General features: G+C 38.3%; 1 protein-coding gene across 6 annotated transcripts in view; it reads left to right on the top strand.

The window, feature by feature from the left end:
• Positions 1 to 21: 21 nt before the first annotated feature.
• The window catches only part of xylb (xylulokinase homolog (H. influenzae)), a 56,059-nt gene continuing 38,523 nt past the window's right edge, over positions 22 to 17,557 (top strand). Inside the window, exons 1-15 of one of the 6 annotated variants that reach the window (XM_064331089.1) lie at positions 192 to 462; positions 1,469 to 1,575; positions 2,262 to 2,344; positions 2,550 to 2,619; positions 3,144 to 3,224; positions 3,316 to 3,402; positions 4,840 to 4,968; positions 5,245 to 5,310; positions 5,878 to 5,950; positions 8,421 to 8,539; positions 9,520 to 9,601; positions 13,075 to 13,115; positions 14,235 to 14,350; positions 16,912 to 17,027; positions 17,279 to 17,352. In XM_064331089.1, the coding sequence (XP_064187159.1) occupies positions 459 to 462; positions 1,469 to 1,575; positions 2,262 to 2,344; positions 2,550 to 2,619; positions 3,144 to 3,224; positions 3,316 to 3,402; positions 4,840 to 4,968; positions 5,245 to 5,310; positions 5,878 to 5,950; positions 8,421 to 8,539; positions 9,520 to 9,601; positions 13,075 to 13,115; positions 14,235 to 14,350; positions 16,912 to 17,027; positions 17,279 to 17,352 (1,248 nt within the window). In that variant the 5' untranslated portion in view covers positions 192 to 458. The other 5 variants (XM_064331093.1, XM_064331090.1, XM_064331088.1 and 2 more) reach the window with 5 other exon arrangements.

Raw genomic sequence — 17,557 nt, 5'->3', positions numbered from 1 at the left:
AGGCCCTCATTCAAAGATCACGTCAAGCGTGATATTATTAGGATTACCGACGTGTAAATGTCAGAAAATGTCCTTGCGAAGTTGTATCTTAGTTTGGCACATGCCTTCACGAAGGAAAAGTAAGCAAGGGTCAGATTGCTTCAAGAAAACTGCTGAGGTTGTGAGGTAAAACTAAATCTGCATAAGTAGGCAACAGCAGGGCAAAAACGCAAAAGATTGAAAATGAAACATTTTCGGCCTATAGTCTATCGTAAATCTCTGGAAGAAGTTTTCTCAGTTTGCGTGGGAGTCATATGAAAAATCAATATAGGTCAACCATATTTTATTAAGCTAAAGATCCACACAATGCTGCGACACATGTTGTGTTTGCATTATTGTTGGCATATCCCTGACAATGACTCTGGGTCTACACCAAGTGTAGCTACTATGCTGCATGTTGACTCAACTGTGTTGAAGTTATGGGTGAGTCCTGTTTTTACCAGCCATCAGGTCACATGACTAGAAACCGATTTAACGTTTGGGCTTAAGACATGGCTGTAAATTATTTTAAAATAGTCAAATATAATGCTTAACAAACATAACCCTTTTAATGTAGGCCTACTCATTGTAAAACTGAATGATTCATAGAAAATGTTGAAAGATCAGTTTATTCAATCATTACTTTATTCATATCATTGCATTTATTTGCAGTGCAGTTGCATAGCCTGTTACAGGCAAATTGTGAAGTCATTCTATGGTTCATTTTTAAGCAGGCAGCCGCACATCACGCATGATAGTTGAACAACCACGTTCTAATGCATATATTCTTCACATTCAATCATCTCATCATTATTTGGGCATTAATGTGGTTGACAAAGATAATCATAAATATTTCCCTTTTTAGCCAACAGAAGTGTTCTTACAGCTTTTATGTTTCTGACATCAGATACTTAAAATTTTCTTGATGTCTTCCACACAGGGTATAGTATATAGTTTTAAAGGACAACACGTTTTGATCATATAGCCACACATGCAAAATGAAAATTTAAAAGCAGAGATTATCCAGATAAATGTGCAAAGTTAGGCTACTACTGAGTATTGTTTACTGTGGAGTGGCAGCACAGTCAGATATCGATCGATGACCTTCACAGTAGTAGGCATACAGAAAAGAAAGCCAAAGTAACCCCAAATAGAGCAGCAAAACAATAATGGGATGGCTACTATTATTTTTTTGATATTTCAGCTAAACTGCACTTCCTTGAATTGTTTAAGGAATCCATTCGTTTCCTCTTGTTTAACTGTGGAAATATAGGTCACATGAAGATTTTAGATTCAGTATGGTAAAATACAAAGTTATATATCAAATGTTCAAAGGAATTCTTAGCATACCGAATAAAATACAATTGGCCACGTCGGCTCAGAAGGGTAAATTATGCCTAGCACAGCCGAGAATTATTAACATTACGGTCTCTTTAAATTTTTTTTCAAGAGCTGGTGAGACAACACAGGCGCAGTACTTCTTGTCTTCGTGTAGTTCATTCAATGGCTGCCTCTTCCGACCCCTGTTATCTGGGATTTGATTTCAGCACTCAGCAGGTAGAGTCAAGTAATTCAAGTCAAGCCAAGTAGATGTACGTCATTCTGTTTACTTTGCGGAAAGCAATATGTTGAGGTTGAGGTGGTCACGGAAGGAACTTTAGAATCGTTACCGGACCTATATGCTGCAGCATTGCTATCAAGGAAAGTTATCCTGATGTGGTGAATTCCGGCAACTGTTGTCACGTTGTGTAGGAAACATTTTTAAAACTAAAGATACACTTTCTGATGAAGCGATCCTCAGTAGGTGGAGCGTTATAAGATGGAGCACTAATTGTATTCATCTTTTTGCAGTTGGCTACACAAACACAGTCCAGCGTGTAACGTACTTTGATCTTTTAGCTAAAGGAACCATTTGCCTTCACTTTAGCTTTTGAATACTGGCTCATTTGCTGATACTACGGAATTGCACTGACTTATTAACCGAAGAACCGAATGTTCTTCTGCATTATCAACCGATGCAATATATTTGTATATTTGTGATTAAAAAATGAATGATGGAATGAATTGGTAGTTCAACTATTTTACGTAATGAAGAACCCCCCTTAATTTGGCTTTGATGTACGAACAGTGTGTGTAATGTATTGATCTTCATGATTACCTCTCTTCTTTGAGACATTTTGAACTGTTACAAAATTAAATCTGTTACATGAAAAAATGTATATTTTGTATGTTTGTGCATTTAGCTGAAGGTGATTGCTGTTGATGAAAATCTGAACGTGATTCACCAGGACAATGTACAATTTGACAGTGAACTCTCAGAATACAGGTAGGTATACAATGAACGTTTGCCAGTGTATTTTAAGCATTAAACATAAACTCATCTGAAATGCTGCATTAAGGAAAGACATGACCTTTTAACATGTATAAATGCAAGATATGCCTTAAACTGTCTATCCAAAATATAATTATATGATTTGTACTCAAATCAACTTTTAAAAACAGTGATTGTTTACCTGTATCAATTTGTCTAGAACTCAGGGTGGGGTGCACATCCAGAGTGACAGACTCACTGTTACCTCTCCAGTGCTGATGTGGGTGAAGGTAATTAACTCTGTACAGCTTGCAATGCTTTTAAAATCATTTGTTAGCTGAAGTACTTTCCGGAACAGTACACAACCCTCCTGGAGGGCACAGAAGTAGTCTCCTAACCAATTCTTTAGTGTTGCTTCACACTTTTTTTTGATGAAATTTGGAAGAACACAGATCCATAGTTTTTAATATATGAATATGTTGGCATTCAATTATTTAGCCATTTTTAATTGAGGAAAAATGTAACCTATAAATAATTAGGTAATTTCTAATAAACTATTGAAACAAAATGTTTAAGTGCACTAGCAGTATAGTTAACTATGCCCTGATTTGTTTGTGGCCAGCTAAGTTACTAACAAATATCTTAATTTTCTGTTTGCTCGGGCCTTGTGCTACTTTCCTGCAACTACTGTGTTTGGGGGAAAATATCCACAGCATCTAGACTTAGCCTATATTTGACAAGTATAACTGCTCTCAACCATGTATGTGTAAAACAGTAAATTAATAAATTGTGTACATTAACATTGTTTTCTTAGGCCCTTGACCGCATTCTTGAGAAGATGAAAAATGATGGGTTTGATTTCTCTCGTGTAAAAGCTCTATCAGGAAGTGGCCAGGTAAGGAATAAAGAATTCTGAATGTGCTCACTCGCATAGGTTGACAACCAATCAAAATGTTGGTTAAATTCCTGTTTTAAATCTTCTACAGCAACATGGTAGTGTGTACTGGAAGACGGGGGCCAGTCAAGTTCTTAAAAATCTTGATCCAGAAAAGCATTTGCATGAACTCCTGCAGGTAAGGCATATTTCACTGTTGGGCATTCTGAAAGGGAAACCATTGCGTGAGCATTATGATAATGAATACCATTTCCTTGCACCTACAAAATGGTAATGAGATCATGGCATCGCATGCTTCTGTCTGGATGATGAGACACCCTTTCCTTGGCTTTCATTGATCGGGATTAAAGTGTGCAGTGCAGCCTTGTTAATAATCTGAAGTACAAAAACAATTTTTAATGTTATAAAATGTCAAATTAATTTTTAACCATCCAGAATACCTTGAGAATATTTCTTTTGAAAGTCTATGTAACAATTGATGTGATGCTCAGATTTATTTCACTGACAGAGCTTCAAAAGGATAGATATTAGAAAAGTTATTTTTTCTGTTATAATGAATGAATTATTATCATTCGCGTGATGAGCGTTGTGCGGTTGCCTCTTTTATTAACATAGTCGTTTGCTGTCATGGAAACCATTAATCTTGACTTTAATCTTCCACTGGAAAATTTTGTGTAATTAAAGTCCTTCTCTTTGCTTATGGATTCTGTTGCGACATAGAATCTACAGGATTTAGTGTCCGGTTAAAAGTTAATGCATTACCTTGTGGGAGGAAACCACAGATGTTAACACAGATGTTAGATGATAACACATACCTTGAGTCGGTACAGGGAAAGTGCTAAAGCCCAATGTTTACTCAGTGTTCTCACAATCTAATTCCATCGTCTTTGTGTTTTATAGTGAAATGATTTACATTAAAGGTCCACAAACTCCCTAACACATTGTTTAATTTTATAAAAAATGACTTTGTACGAGCGGGGAACAAAGTACACAAACCTTAAATAAATTGTAAGAATATTTTGCCACATTAGGAACTCCTACTCATATAAAGTGATTTTTTTTCAGGTAAACACAGAAGTTGGTGTCAGCACAATGCAGAAATGAAACATAATCAAGTTTCATATTTACAAAATTGTATGAAATACCCAGGTATCTAAGCAGTTAAATGTTATTGCTAACCATTAGCACTTATTTTAATGTCCCAACAAAAGAGTCATTTTTTACATGTCTCAACAGAGTACCGTGGAACTTGGCAGTAGGACAAATAAATTATCCTTGGAAGTACCGTACAGCATATGTTTCACGGGCATATGTTTGTAGTTGGGTAGACTGAATGAAGTAACGTGGATTAGGTGTGTTCTCATGCTGTTTGTGTGAGTTCCCTGAGTGTCCTATAGCTGTCCACGCATCTCACTCAGGGTTTGTGAGTGAGTTGGGTCCACACTTGTTGTGTTAGCCCGTGATCGTTTTTTGCCGTCTTTCCTTTTTGTTATGCATGATTGCTGTCATCTTTTCCTCCTGACGTCACTGGCACACTGCCCAGTGTTCCTCTTGCGATGCCATTTGACACCTGGAGAAGAAAACCAAGGAAAAGGAATGTTTGTTGTGTCGGCAGGGGTGTTTCGCGATGCCAGATAGTCCGGTCTGGATGGACTCCAGCACCACAGAGCAGTGTCACAACCTGGAGATGGCCGTGGGCGGAGCCCAAAGACTGGCAGACATTACTGGGTCACGTGCCTATGAGGTGGGGGTTGGAATGTAGCCAGTACATTCTAGTAATCGTTGGGTTAATGAAAGAATGTAATGCTGCATCCAAAGGGGAAAGTAATGTAAGTGATGCATGAGATTGAGGTAATTCTTCAATGGAAACACAATGTTCCTTTATTCCCACAGAAATAAAACTGGACTCACTACAAACACATACTTTAAGTCATATTAATAATTAGACATCTTGCCTACTTTGCACTGTCAATAATGCATCATTTCTATCCTCATATAAATAGTGTGTTTTGTCTTTCAGCGATTTACTGGGAATCAGATTGCCAAGATTTGCAAAACAAAACCAGACCAGTACCATCAAACTGAGGTGACCCTTACTATTGAGATTTAGAGATTTTTACATCTTGGTACTAAGCTGTTAAGCTGAAGGATTCTGTCCAGGTTGTAGTTTGACTATTGTAAAAATGTTCTAATATTACAAGAGGTTTCATTGACCAACATGAATGGTGATTCAAGAACAATGGAAATGAAAGCATTCACAAAACCTTTTTAAAATTATTTTTAGTTTTGTTTTTAAATGGTTCCTATGAAAAACCAGTATGGGATTCATGACACATATGCAGATCTTTGTTTTTGCGCATAGGTGTATGAGATGATGAATGCAGACTGTTTGCAAATTTTATACGCAATCCTGTTCATGTGATTATCATAAGGAAACAGCCATGAGAAAATACAAATGTGAGCGTACGCATGTTTTGTGAATGAGGCCAATTGAGTGTATTTTTATACTCACTGATGCTGCAAACATGATTGAGGCGCTGTGTCATACAGAGTCATTTGCAGTGTACAAAGCTAACTGACTGATGGATTGTCTGAATTGCTCTGGGGATGGTTGTGTGAAATGAGATGCTGTGTTTGTGATGTTTAATCGCAGAGGATCTCGCTGGTGAGCAGTTTTGCCTCCTCTCTTTTTCTGGGCAACTATGCTGATATCGATTATAGCGATGGTAAGCCTGCATGCCTTTTGCTTGAATTTTTTATCATTATGATTTGAATCATTCTTCACTTTGACCATAAGATGGTTCATTCAAGCACTTACACAAGCGCTTACCCAGTAAGGGCAATGTTTTCTCAAGATTGGCCTCATAGTTGTTTTTTTTTACCTTGTGTGCTAACCCGTTTTCTTACTTATATTAAGCAAAAAAAGAAACAATATTTACATTAAGCAACACTGACATTACTTATATTATGCAAAAAATAAAACTATATTGACATTAAGTAGACGTGCTAAAAAAGCATTTAAAAAATACAGATAGGTATTGTTTCAGTTTTCTTCTCTATCAGCAGATAGATTATCTTTTGCTTCATTTTATCAGACTGAATTTTTCTGCTGATCAGACATTTTAATGATTTTTTATGCCCTAGAACAGAAGGTATTTTAGAAACTGCGCAAACTGATACACATGCTACTGCTCATGATAAAATTGAACATTAACAGTGGAATCCATGAAAGGATTGCAATGCTTTCACGCCTGTTAAACTGTCTCAAGTACCAAAAATAATTCCTATTCTCAAAGCATCCATAGTGTGTGGAAGGTGCACTGTACTACCAGAGAAAAAGCAACACTTGCCACCATCTGGGTCATGCATATTTAAATGGTGGTGCCTACTTAAATCAGCACCAAAATGACAGTTTTTTTAAATAAAAATGGGACTCATGCTGGGCATATCTGTTTCACAAAGATGAGCACAATTACCCCTACCAAAAAGTTTGGATTTTTTAAGACAACATGAAACCTGGTGGTGACATGTCTGTTCAAAAGTTATGCAATGTGTAAACTTGTCAAGAAAACCTGCCAAGACAACTGTAATAGTTGCAAATGGAAGACATTCACTAACTAGGTGTGCAAGAGAGTGGATATTCTGCACAAAGGCATCCCTCTTTAGATTAACGGAGACAGAACTTCTTTGTTGCAGGGTAGAATTGCTTGTCGATGTTTAAGGCACCCATTAATTGTCTACTTGTCTTCAATTAATGATCTCGTCTGTGGCTCAATTACTTTTTTAAAAGTTTCTTTTCTTCCTGCACAATTATTTGTGCCGCAAATGATGAACAATACCTTGTTTGTGCCACAAATAAAATGACTGTGAGTAAAACAGTTTTACTTCGTTGTGCATTCAAAGATAAGCTCATTTTTGAGTTACTAAAGTTATTGTGCTGTGACATCTGAAATGGCATGCCGCAGAGAAGATAAAACTTGGGGCTAACCTTGTTTAATCATCATGTTTTCTTATAAAGGCTGATCTGATGACCAAAAACGTCATTAAAACATGAATCAGTGCTGAACACTAGAGTCAAGTACATTTCACTTTCTTCTCATTTCATAAATAGCAGTAGAGTTCAAACTTGGAAGGACACAGAAAATTATCCTAGATGGTCTGATAATACGGTTCTGTTCATATTTTATACTCTACTAAAAGTTTATAGTCAGACTTTCTGAAAATGCAGTAATGTAAAAATGTGGTTCCCACTGCATGTATTGGAACACCACCTGCACATGTGAAGCACTGAGGACCTTAGAGTGGTTTTGGTGAACATCTTGAGAATGAATCTGGAGGATTGGGGTGGGTGTGTTTCTGGAGCACCTACTGTATAATCCTGAGCATTTTCTCTGCCGTGGGTCAGCAACTGGTGCCACTGAATTAAATTTGACACAAATACTCCTGTGGTTGTCAAATTTGCCTTGTAACATTTATTAAAATATTTGCTTGACAGAACTGCTGTGAGCTCAGTGGGGGAAGAGGCAGCGCGGGCATATTTCTGGAGTGGAGACTGTATGAGTAATATGCCAGTCTGCATTTTAGCCTCGTGAACACACTGGCCCAGCCAGCCTGCATTTGTGCTTGGCCATACTTAATTAAATATATTAAAATTGAATTAACCTTACGGTCAAACGACGAGGTTTTAAAGCAAATAAATTGATCAATGACACAAATGCAAAGTTTTTTATTGCGCAGTTTAAGGTGTGTCTCATTCAGCTGATCTTAGTTGCCGGTCATTAGATCTACATTAGATGACCTGAAAATGTAAATGTACTCTCAAAAAAAAATACATTAAAGGGACTGTGAAGATGTTCAAAAGTAATTATAATGCGCTGCTGCTCCTATTAAAAAAACAAAAAACAAATAGAGCATATTCAAAGATAAAAAATAAAAAAACATGAATTGTAAAATGTAAACTTTTGCTATTGAATTGACTGAAATAACTGTTGTGTTATTGCTTGACCCAGTTAAATGACTAAGGTCTGAAATAGGGATTAAGAAAAGGTGGAAGCACTTCCTGTATTTCCAGTTCTGAGACTTCTGTTTTAGAATGGTGGTGGACACTACCCAATTAAAAATAATTAAGCCCACCTCTGTAGAAGTCCAGTGTGGCGGTTTCCTTTACAGGAGGTTCATGTTGTTCCTCTTGTCCAGGATCAGGGATGAATTTGATGGACATCTTCACCAAACAATGGGCACAGCTGTGTCTGAGTGCCAGTGCCCCTCAGCTGGCAGAAAAGCTTGGCAGCCCAGTACCTTCCACAGCAGTTCTGGTACCTACTTTTTTTTATTCCTAGTTCGCATAGATTTCTGTCATTGTACCCTGCGGTTTCCATTATTACAATGATTGTTACAGTATGTGGCACTTTACTAAGCATACGGTGTTAATTAGTTTTTTTGTTTTTTTTTACAGTCAAATAATTATGTATGTGAGAATTTACTTGAACACAAATTATTTGAAAGACCAAGCTGTAGTCAATAGGTTGTATTACATTTCTGAAGAACATAAATCACTGTCAACAATCTGTCCTGATGCTGAAAATTGGCAGGGTTTTTCTTTTTTTTTGGGGTGGGGGCTTTCTATTAAAAGGGTTTAAAGATTTACCTAATTTACATGAAACAATATAAACTTATATAATTAATATATCTGACTAATATAATTAACGCTTACCTTCTTAGGCATTTAACATAGGAAACCATGCACTGTGTACATCCCAATGCTATTTCAGAAACCTGTGATATTATAAGCCAGATGTGGTTCATGTGTTAGCACCATGTGAATGTATTTGTTTGTTTTTTTATCCTCACCTCAGGCAAAATGCCAGGCCTGAAATGGCTTTCTTATTTGTTTCCCTCAAGTGGCTCAAATCCATCATCACTTTCTGTACATCCACACCATAACCAATGATCTGTACTGCACATTAATTGATTGCAGCTCTTTGGTTACTTATTAAACGGGGATATTTACTGCCATGAAGACAGTTTGCTGGTCAGAGAGATGCACACTTGTTCTCTGCAGGTTCATTCACCCACATCTAATGAATTGTGTTGACTGTTAGTGAGAGCTGCTTTCTGGACTTTGGGTGTCAGAGGAATCCTCAATTAAATATAATTACCATATGAACATAAACAATCTTTCAATTATGCCCAGTACCATTTTAAATCAGTGGCCTCACCTGACTAAGTACCTTTTCGATTAAGGGAAAACAAATGGATATCGGTGCCTGATTATCCTCCTCCTTCCTCCCTGCAGGGTCCGGTCTCCGCCTACTTTATCAGTCGCTATGGATTCCCAGTAGACTGCAAAGTAGTGGCTTTCACAGGGGACAATCCAGGTAAGATTCCAGTCAGGCTGGTGTCCCCAAATAGCCTCCTCCATCAGGGTTCTGGAACATAACACCACTTGGCCACTAGGTGGCACTAAGGCAGCATACTGAAATTCTTTTTCTCTCGTCTAGCATTTTGAAGGCATCGACGAGTAAAAAATTAACTTTTTTGCAAGGGCGTACTGTATATGAGACAGACAGCCCGATGCCAAACTGTTTTCAGTGTACCCCAGAGACAACAGTTCTCATTGTTGCGAGCTTAAGAGGAGCCTTTTTTTAATTAAAAAACCATCATTTTCAGCTGGCACTGACCCCACCCTGCAGTGTTGCAACTTGGTGGAATCAGTTGCATGAATGTGCCAATATGATCGACTATAAGGAGATGCTTAGATCAGGAGTGTTAAATGCAGTTCCTGGAGGACTGCAGTGTTTGCTGGTCTTCATTTCAGACAGTTCCCCGAGGGACTAATCAGTCTAATTATATAATGAGTTTGATTCATTTAATGCCCATCTTGGGTAAAATACAGCAGGCAGGTAAGATAAAGTGCCAGTGGCACATATTAAATAGTAATAATGGCAGAACCTTTTAAAGAATGAACTGCTTTTAACCCTTTGAAGAGCAGGTTTTCTTGGAATGTTTTTTCAAAACTCTTAAGCCAGTGTCATAGAACTCCTTGCATTCAATTACCAGTAGCGATTGTTACATCAGCATTAGAATGATCAGTTAAGAACATTCTAATCACATACTGTATATGTGATCTCACTTCATAAAGGGTTAAAATTGTGTGCAAGGTGTGGTGCTGTGGTTGAAAATGGTGCAGTGGTGGTAAATGTTGTAGTGTCTCAATGGATCCGTGGTAGCTAAGATCTGTAGATGATCAGTGGTAGGTGACTAGATTTTCAAGGAATCAGTGACATGTAAATGCAGTAGGCTGTGGGGATCATTGGTAAGGGAGCTGATGTAGATGATCAGTGGTCAGAAAATGGTGTGGATTTGTTGTAGGTAACTGGTGTATGTGACAAGCGGATCATTTATAGGTAACTGATGGCAGGCTAATTCAGTCAGTGGAGGAGTGGTAGGTGATTGCACATTTTGCTTTTTTGAGACACATAGATGAGCTGATCACTGTTGAGCTTGCTACTGCTCAACTGCATTGGAAATTTGAGTACAAAGCAGAGGCTATTAGACCTGCAACACAAAGCACTGTAAAGTTGTTCTTTTTGAATAAACAGGAAACCAAGCAGAAATATAATGCGCAGCGAACAGGGCATTGACGCATCACTCCTGTGTTTGCTGCTTTCAAATTCTATATCCTGCTTAATATTGCAGATTTTTAAAAATGGATTTATTTTTTCTGTTTTTTTTTTTAGTATCAAAGTATCTTTTCATTTTCACATTCCCTTCAAAAGAGTTAGTCTGGAGAAAGTAGGTGTATTTATGTCATATAATATCCTGAAAAACCTGACAGCAGTGAGTCATAACTTGTGGTTATTTATGGTTTGCCCTGTAGCCAGGTGAAAACTACGTACTAAACCTACCTGAAGACCATGGTCTCAGACTATGGGTCAAATAAATCCTACCTGTGACAATCAAAAGCGTCTTTCCTTTTCATCCAAGAGACTAATGTGTGGGAGTCAGACCACCTCACTGTGGACTGGTGCTGAATTTGCACGGACCAGTAAGAAGAATTTTATATGTGGAGAAGGGGCCACAGTGACCACATACACACTGCCAGTTTTTGGGGGTGATGAACGTATTAACTGATGCAAGTGAATATGGTAGTCACTGCCTGTCAACGCAGCACATTTAACAACGGAGCGAGTGAATTCATTACTTAGGTATGTACAAGTAACAGAAGTCACTCGCGTCTCCTGCTCTCGAGAACACATGTAACCATAGCAACATTTACTTCGGACAAAGATGGTGGCCGGTTCTGAAGCAATTTAAAGTTCTTTTGACAGCCCCGGTAACGGGAGGCGTGGGCTTGTCTGAGAAACTATTATGAACCGACAGTGGTGCGATAACTTTTTCTCTCTATGAATTTAGCACTCTTGAGTGAGGATTTTTCTGTGGATCATAGCACTTTTAACAAATTTCAAAAACCCTTTTCACTTGTGTTTTTTATGCCCCTCTCGTCGTTCTAACCAATGAAGAGGAGTTGTGCATGGCACCTTATGTCACGCATAACAACCAGATGTTCAGTGCGGTACCACCGACCTGTGGAATTTTCTGCAGAAAACAGGCCAAGACCACACTGTGCAGTGTTGCCTACACAGACCTGGAATTCCTATTACTGGAGAGTGTGCAGTGAACACGGCAGTCTCCAGGAGCCTGCGGTTTTGCTGTCGTATCCTTCGACCAGCAGCATTGGAAGTCCTAGCATTGGGATTTATTCCACTATCGTCAGCTCATTGCTGCACAAACGGGGACACATGACCTTGCTCGTTAGGAAGATACAAGCAAGGCGATGTGGGCAAATGTGATGTGCGTTGTGGCCAATCATTCCTAGCCCTGCGGGGCTGCTGGCCACAGTTGGCCTGGGCACAGTCCAGAATTAATATCGGACTGTGGGGCCCATCCACACACTGCAACAGTGTGTTGATGGGATGAACCCCCTAGTAGTCCCTGGAGATTACGTTTGCTTAAAGAGATCACAATGTTTGAAATGTTCCATTTCTGCCCACATACTCTAACTTTCGTTTTGAACCATGAATATTGGGCCATGGGCCTTTTTTGCTACAAGAGAAACAAAAAATGTGGTAATTTATGAAAATTTGGAAAATGTTTAAAGCATTTGAATGGAGTGTGAATTATTTTCCATTAAAAATGTCCTCTGCTTTTCTGCTGCTGTTATTAGAAAGCTTATTCCTTTTTAAACCAGCAAAACATTACTGTGATTTTCAGAGAACATTTTTGAAAGAGGATTTTTTTTCTGCTGGAGTATGGGGATTAAAGTTCTGTCAGGGGAGTCACTGAATCATTTTTCTTTGGACTGTCTTCTCTTCATAAGCCACTGTCTGTATGTGTCACTGCATGAAAAGATGGATTGAACTTTTCTGCGAAGTCAACAAGAAAGCCCATTGACAGGAATGATTAAATATTTACCAAGTCTAACACCCAGCCTCAAATTAATGCCCAAATGCATATAACCTCTTGAAAATACCATCCATGCCATTATAGAAGTTTGGCACATGAAAGAGTAAAAGGTCTAGAACATTTTTTTTTAATCGATGTTATCAAATCTCCTGCCAATACATTTGCTTTTTGAGGTTATTTTTCTTAGAGTCGAAATTTAATATTAGTATTGTATAGCCTAATCAATGGCTTGATAGATTCCTTAGACCTTCAGAGGCTATTTGTTTAAACCTACAAAAGGAGGCATGCATAAGGGCCAGGACTATTTTTTCTTCTTCTTCTTCTTCTTCTGTTGGTCTTTCAACTATAGGATTCCACAATAATTGTTTTTGCTTTCATATCACAGGTTCTCTTGCAGGGATGAGACTGCAGGAAGGAGACATAGCAGTAAGTACTTTCAGTAGTCTTGCTAAAGGCCCTACAGATACAGTGGGCTCCATAATGTTTGGGACAAAGGATTTTTTATTTATTTTTGATTTGGCTCTGTGCTCCACAATTTTAGATTTGTAACTAAACTATTAAAAAGTGCCGTAATTTTATACAAATACCTTTAAATAAAAGCTGAAAATGTGCAATTTCCACATGTGAATTGTATGATTGCAAATCTAAAATTGTGGAGTACGGAGCCAAATCAAGCTGTATGTATTTACATACAGTATATGACCAAAAGTATCTGGACACCCTTTGGTCTAGGGCTGTTTATCATGGTTTGGGCTAGGCCCCTTAGTTCCAGTGAAGGGAAATCTTAATGCAGTGACATTCTAGATGATTCTGTGCTTCCAACCCTTTCCTTTTTCAGCATGACAATACCCCTGGGCATACAGTGAGATCCATATAGAAATAGTTTTGTCAAAATCGGTGTGGAAGAACTTAACTGGCCTGTCCAGAGCTATGACCTCAACCCCATCCCACACCTTTGGGATCAGTTGGAAAGCCAACTGCAAGGCAGGCTTAATCGCCCTATCAGCGCCCAACCTCGCTAATGCTCTTCTTGCTGAATGGAAGCAAATCCCTGCTGCAATGCTCCAACATCTAGAATAATGCCTTCCCAGAAGAGTGTAGGTTGTTATAGCAGCTAAGGATAGACCAACTTCATATTAAAACCCATAATTTTGGATAAGATGTTGGATGTCAGGTGTCTACTTACTTTTGGCCATGTAATGTGTATACAGACACTCACATCTTGCAATAATGGGTCTGAAAAATGTGTGTTAACATAAAAAATATTCTGCCTCTAAATGACTTCCTTCACTGTGTGTGAGTTATGCTCAGTAAACATCTTCCACAAACTTAATCTTGCTCATTGTCTTATCCTTGTACAATGAATGAGGATATATTCTGCAAATTCAAATTTCTGCAATAGTGAACATTAACTGCAAATATGAATCTGCTGATTAGCTACATTTTATGATGTGTTGGCAGTTGCGTACCAGCTTGTGGTTGGTTTGCAAGGTGATGTGGAAATGAATTTAAGTCTTCAACACCTCCTGTCCCCTGAAATGTTAGGTGAGTCTTGGCACCAGTGATACAGTCTTTCTCTGGATCAAGGACCCCAAACCTACTGTGGAAGGACACATCTTCTGCAACCCTGTTGACTGCCAGGCCTTCATGGCTTTAATATGGTAACTAGCCCCATTTTCTGAATGCATCTTCTGGGATTATCAAGCACAGCAGTTTAGCATAGAACACTAGTGTTTCCAGCTGTAAAGACACTCGGGACTGTTCTGAGAATCTGCCGTAGGTATATTGCGCAATTATCATTTAAGCTGTAAATCTAGCTAGTAAGTTTGAAGCAGATTTACCAAATAGCATTTCAGAAAGATTTCATGTATTGTCAGGAATTATCGCCAGGAGTATGTTTGTTGGAATTATCCAACTTAGACCAGATGACTGAGCCCCACTGGGCTGACAACGGGCCCATTTAAGAAGAAAAACTTGAGTTTTGTTTTCAATGTAGGGCCATCTTTGTTGAATTTAAAACTAGGATCCCTCCCATACAGCATTGCCACTTACAAAGGCAAGGATGGTGAGTCACTCAAACGCAGCGGGAGCGAGACTATGAGGGAACAGTGTGTGAATATGGCCCATGCGAAAAATGAAGTCTGAAGTGCTGCCGCTGTGAAAGCATCGGGAAGCTTCTTGATGGAAGTACACGTGTGCAATTATGGCTGTTCCAGGAAAGAAAGTGCTGGGTAGTAAAGGAACAATGAGTCAGGCTAATCACAAACCTTTTATGTCTGTATTACCTTTGGCTTAATCTCAGACATAAGAGGATGCACTGCATGCCAACACAATTGGGGGAAAAGCACACAGCGTCTTTTCTTTAAAGGTCAGCCACAATAACAACCAATTATGGAAATTGTATAGTGCATTGTATATATTATGGATAAAGTATAGCTGGACGTTATGAAATCCCAGCCATTGTTTGATCAGCCACATTGACCTTGCATAAGCTTTAGAGATATAAAAGCTAATCAAGACCTTGTGAATAAGAGCACTGCAGATAGATGTTGCCCAGAAGATGACAAATGGAAGAAACAAAGCAGAAGAGCAATTGAACATTCATGCAAGATAAGACGAGACTCATAAGCATAAGTGGAGGAAAAAAAAGAAAAACATCCCGACAATCAATCTTGACTAAACCATTTGAGCCAAGAATGCAGGTGTTTTGGACACTGGTCTATTTCAGATTTGAAGATGAGTATTCATACTTTCATACTCAGGAGACAGGCAGATAAACTTTATTATTGACTTGCGGTCATTATCATAAAAAGAATGTAATCAGATAGACAAGTGTACAGTATAATTCTCAACTATCTCATAATGTATTAATTAGCAATGAAAATAAATTGTCCTTTTATGACAAATAAAAATCAACACATGTATTATAAATTTGGCATTAAACAATGCCAGGGGGGAAAATGTGACTTCCAAATTATATTTTGATGTCAGAACCATGGGATCATATTGAATAATACATGTTTTAATTGAATAGGTCATACATAGAGGTAGAAAAAGCTAGACTGTCAAAAACAAGATGATAACGCATGGTGATCACAGCAGTCTGATGTGTGTTTTTTTGACCCCACAAAATTACACTTAGTGCTGCAATGTAAAGTACAGTAATGTTTTAAAAATCGAAAGTTGATCAGTTTGTTTCAAATTTCAGCTTCATAGTTTTTTAGTCCAAATCTCAGCTATTTCTTGGATGAGCAATTTTGACCCCTGAAAATGAGTGGTTCGATCCAATTTAGGGTATATTTGTCCATCAGGCTGATTTATCCATTAGTGCAGAGCTGGATGCCTGCGAGGTATATACGTGTAACCATCCAATGCAGGGGTGCACAAGGAGGGCTATATCTGTTTCTGGATTTCATGCCAACTTAATTCTTTAATTATCCCAACCATTTAGTGATTGATATTTTAGCTATATTTCTTGATAAGTCCATGCATGACAGCTGAAGACTGTCCCTGTGTCTCAGCATGAACCTTTTTATAATCAACAGACCGGCATTAATGAATTCAGCTAATTTGGCCAGTGTAATTGGTGACAGAGAAAAGCTGCATACACACTGGCCCTGCAGGAATGTAATTGCCCAGCCCTAACCCAAACTCTTCTTGTAGGGTAGGAGTGCACTGCAGATGCTTGAGTAGATATATTCGGTGGCACCTTTGACCTGCCTGGCTGTGTTTACCATGATTCTCCAAAGTCATGTGTTTGCACAAATATGTCTTGATATTTGAATCTTGTGTATATTTAATAACAATATTTCCCTCGATTGACTGCTTTTCTTTGAAATTTTTAGTCTATACTCTCCAGTTCCATATTTTTATGCTGTTTTTCAATTGTGAAATTGATCAGCTCTACAGCATATTAATTACCTCCCGACACACAAGTTCTCATAGATTTTATGTGCAGTTATGTCAGATTACAAAGTTACAGAGACTCCTGGGCACCACTCTAAAATCATCCTCTTGCACAATTGGTCTCTCTGCACACAGGCGTGGAAAACGGATTAATGATTTAATTCATAAAGTAAATCAGATTTGAAAGAAAACAATGGCGTTACTCCAGTCAGTCTTGTAAATACATCGACCGCAGCCCAAGCTGTGACATCAAATATTGTGTTACTGAGCGGCACCTCTAAAAATACTGTACTACACATGCCATATTGCTTTCTAGCTTCAAGAATGGCTCCCTAACTAGAGAGAGAATCCGGAATGAGTGTGCTGGAGGCTCATGGGAGGTTTTTTCCAAGGCCCTGAGGTCCGTTCCCATGGGAAACAATGGGAACATGGGTGAGTTGTGTTTATTTTAATAACCTTTGTTGGATGGCTGCAGATTCTCAAAAATCCTATTTATCAGTGTCGAACAACATTTTCCCGTACATTTCCCTTTTTAAGCAGAGCATATTTTACAGAGCAATTTCTGAAAAAGTGATTTGCTATTCTATGAAATAACTCCCGTGCATGCGGCTGGTGAATTTTGTGTAACAATGCTCTAATTAGTTTTAAGCAGCCATTACCTCATGAGATGTTTTTGCTCTCAGGCATCTATTTTGATACGATGGAAATCACACCACCTACTGCTGGGGTTCACAGATTTAATGAAGAGAACACTAAGGTGAGCGCACGGTCCCTGGTGTGTGTATAACGTCTGTGAAGAACGGAAGGGTAGACAATACTTTAAAAAATTATTTTTAAACATTGATCCTAGTTAAAACAATCATGTCAGATTTAGAACAAAGGCAAAGAGGCATACATAATTTGGCGGAAAAACAATTAAATGGACACAAATTTCAGGTTGATCACATTACAGACTGATAAAT

This window comes from Anguilla rostrata, chromosome 4 (genome assembly GCF_018555375.3).
Source record: "Anguilla rostrata isolate EN2019 chromosome 4, ASM1855537v3, whole genome shotgun sequence".
NCBI lineage: Eukaryota > Metazoa > Chordata > Actinopteri > Anguilliformes > Anguillidae > Anguilla > Anguilla rostrata.
The sequence above is the reverse complement of the archived record's forward strand: the minus strand, read 5'-3'. Positions and strand labels throughout refer to the sequence as shown.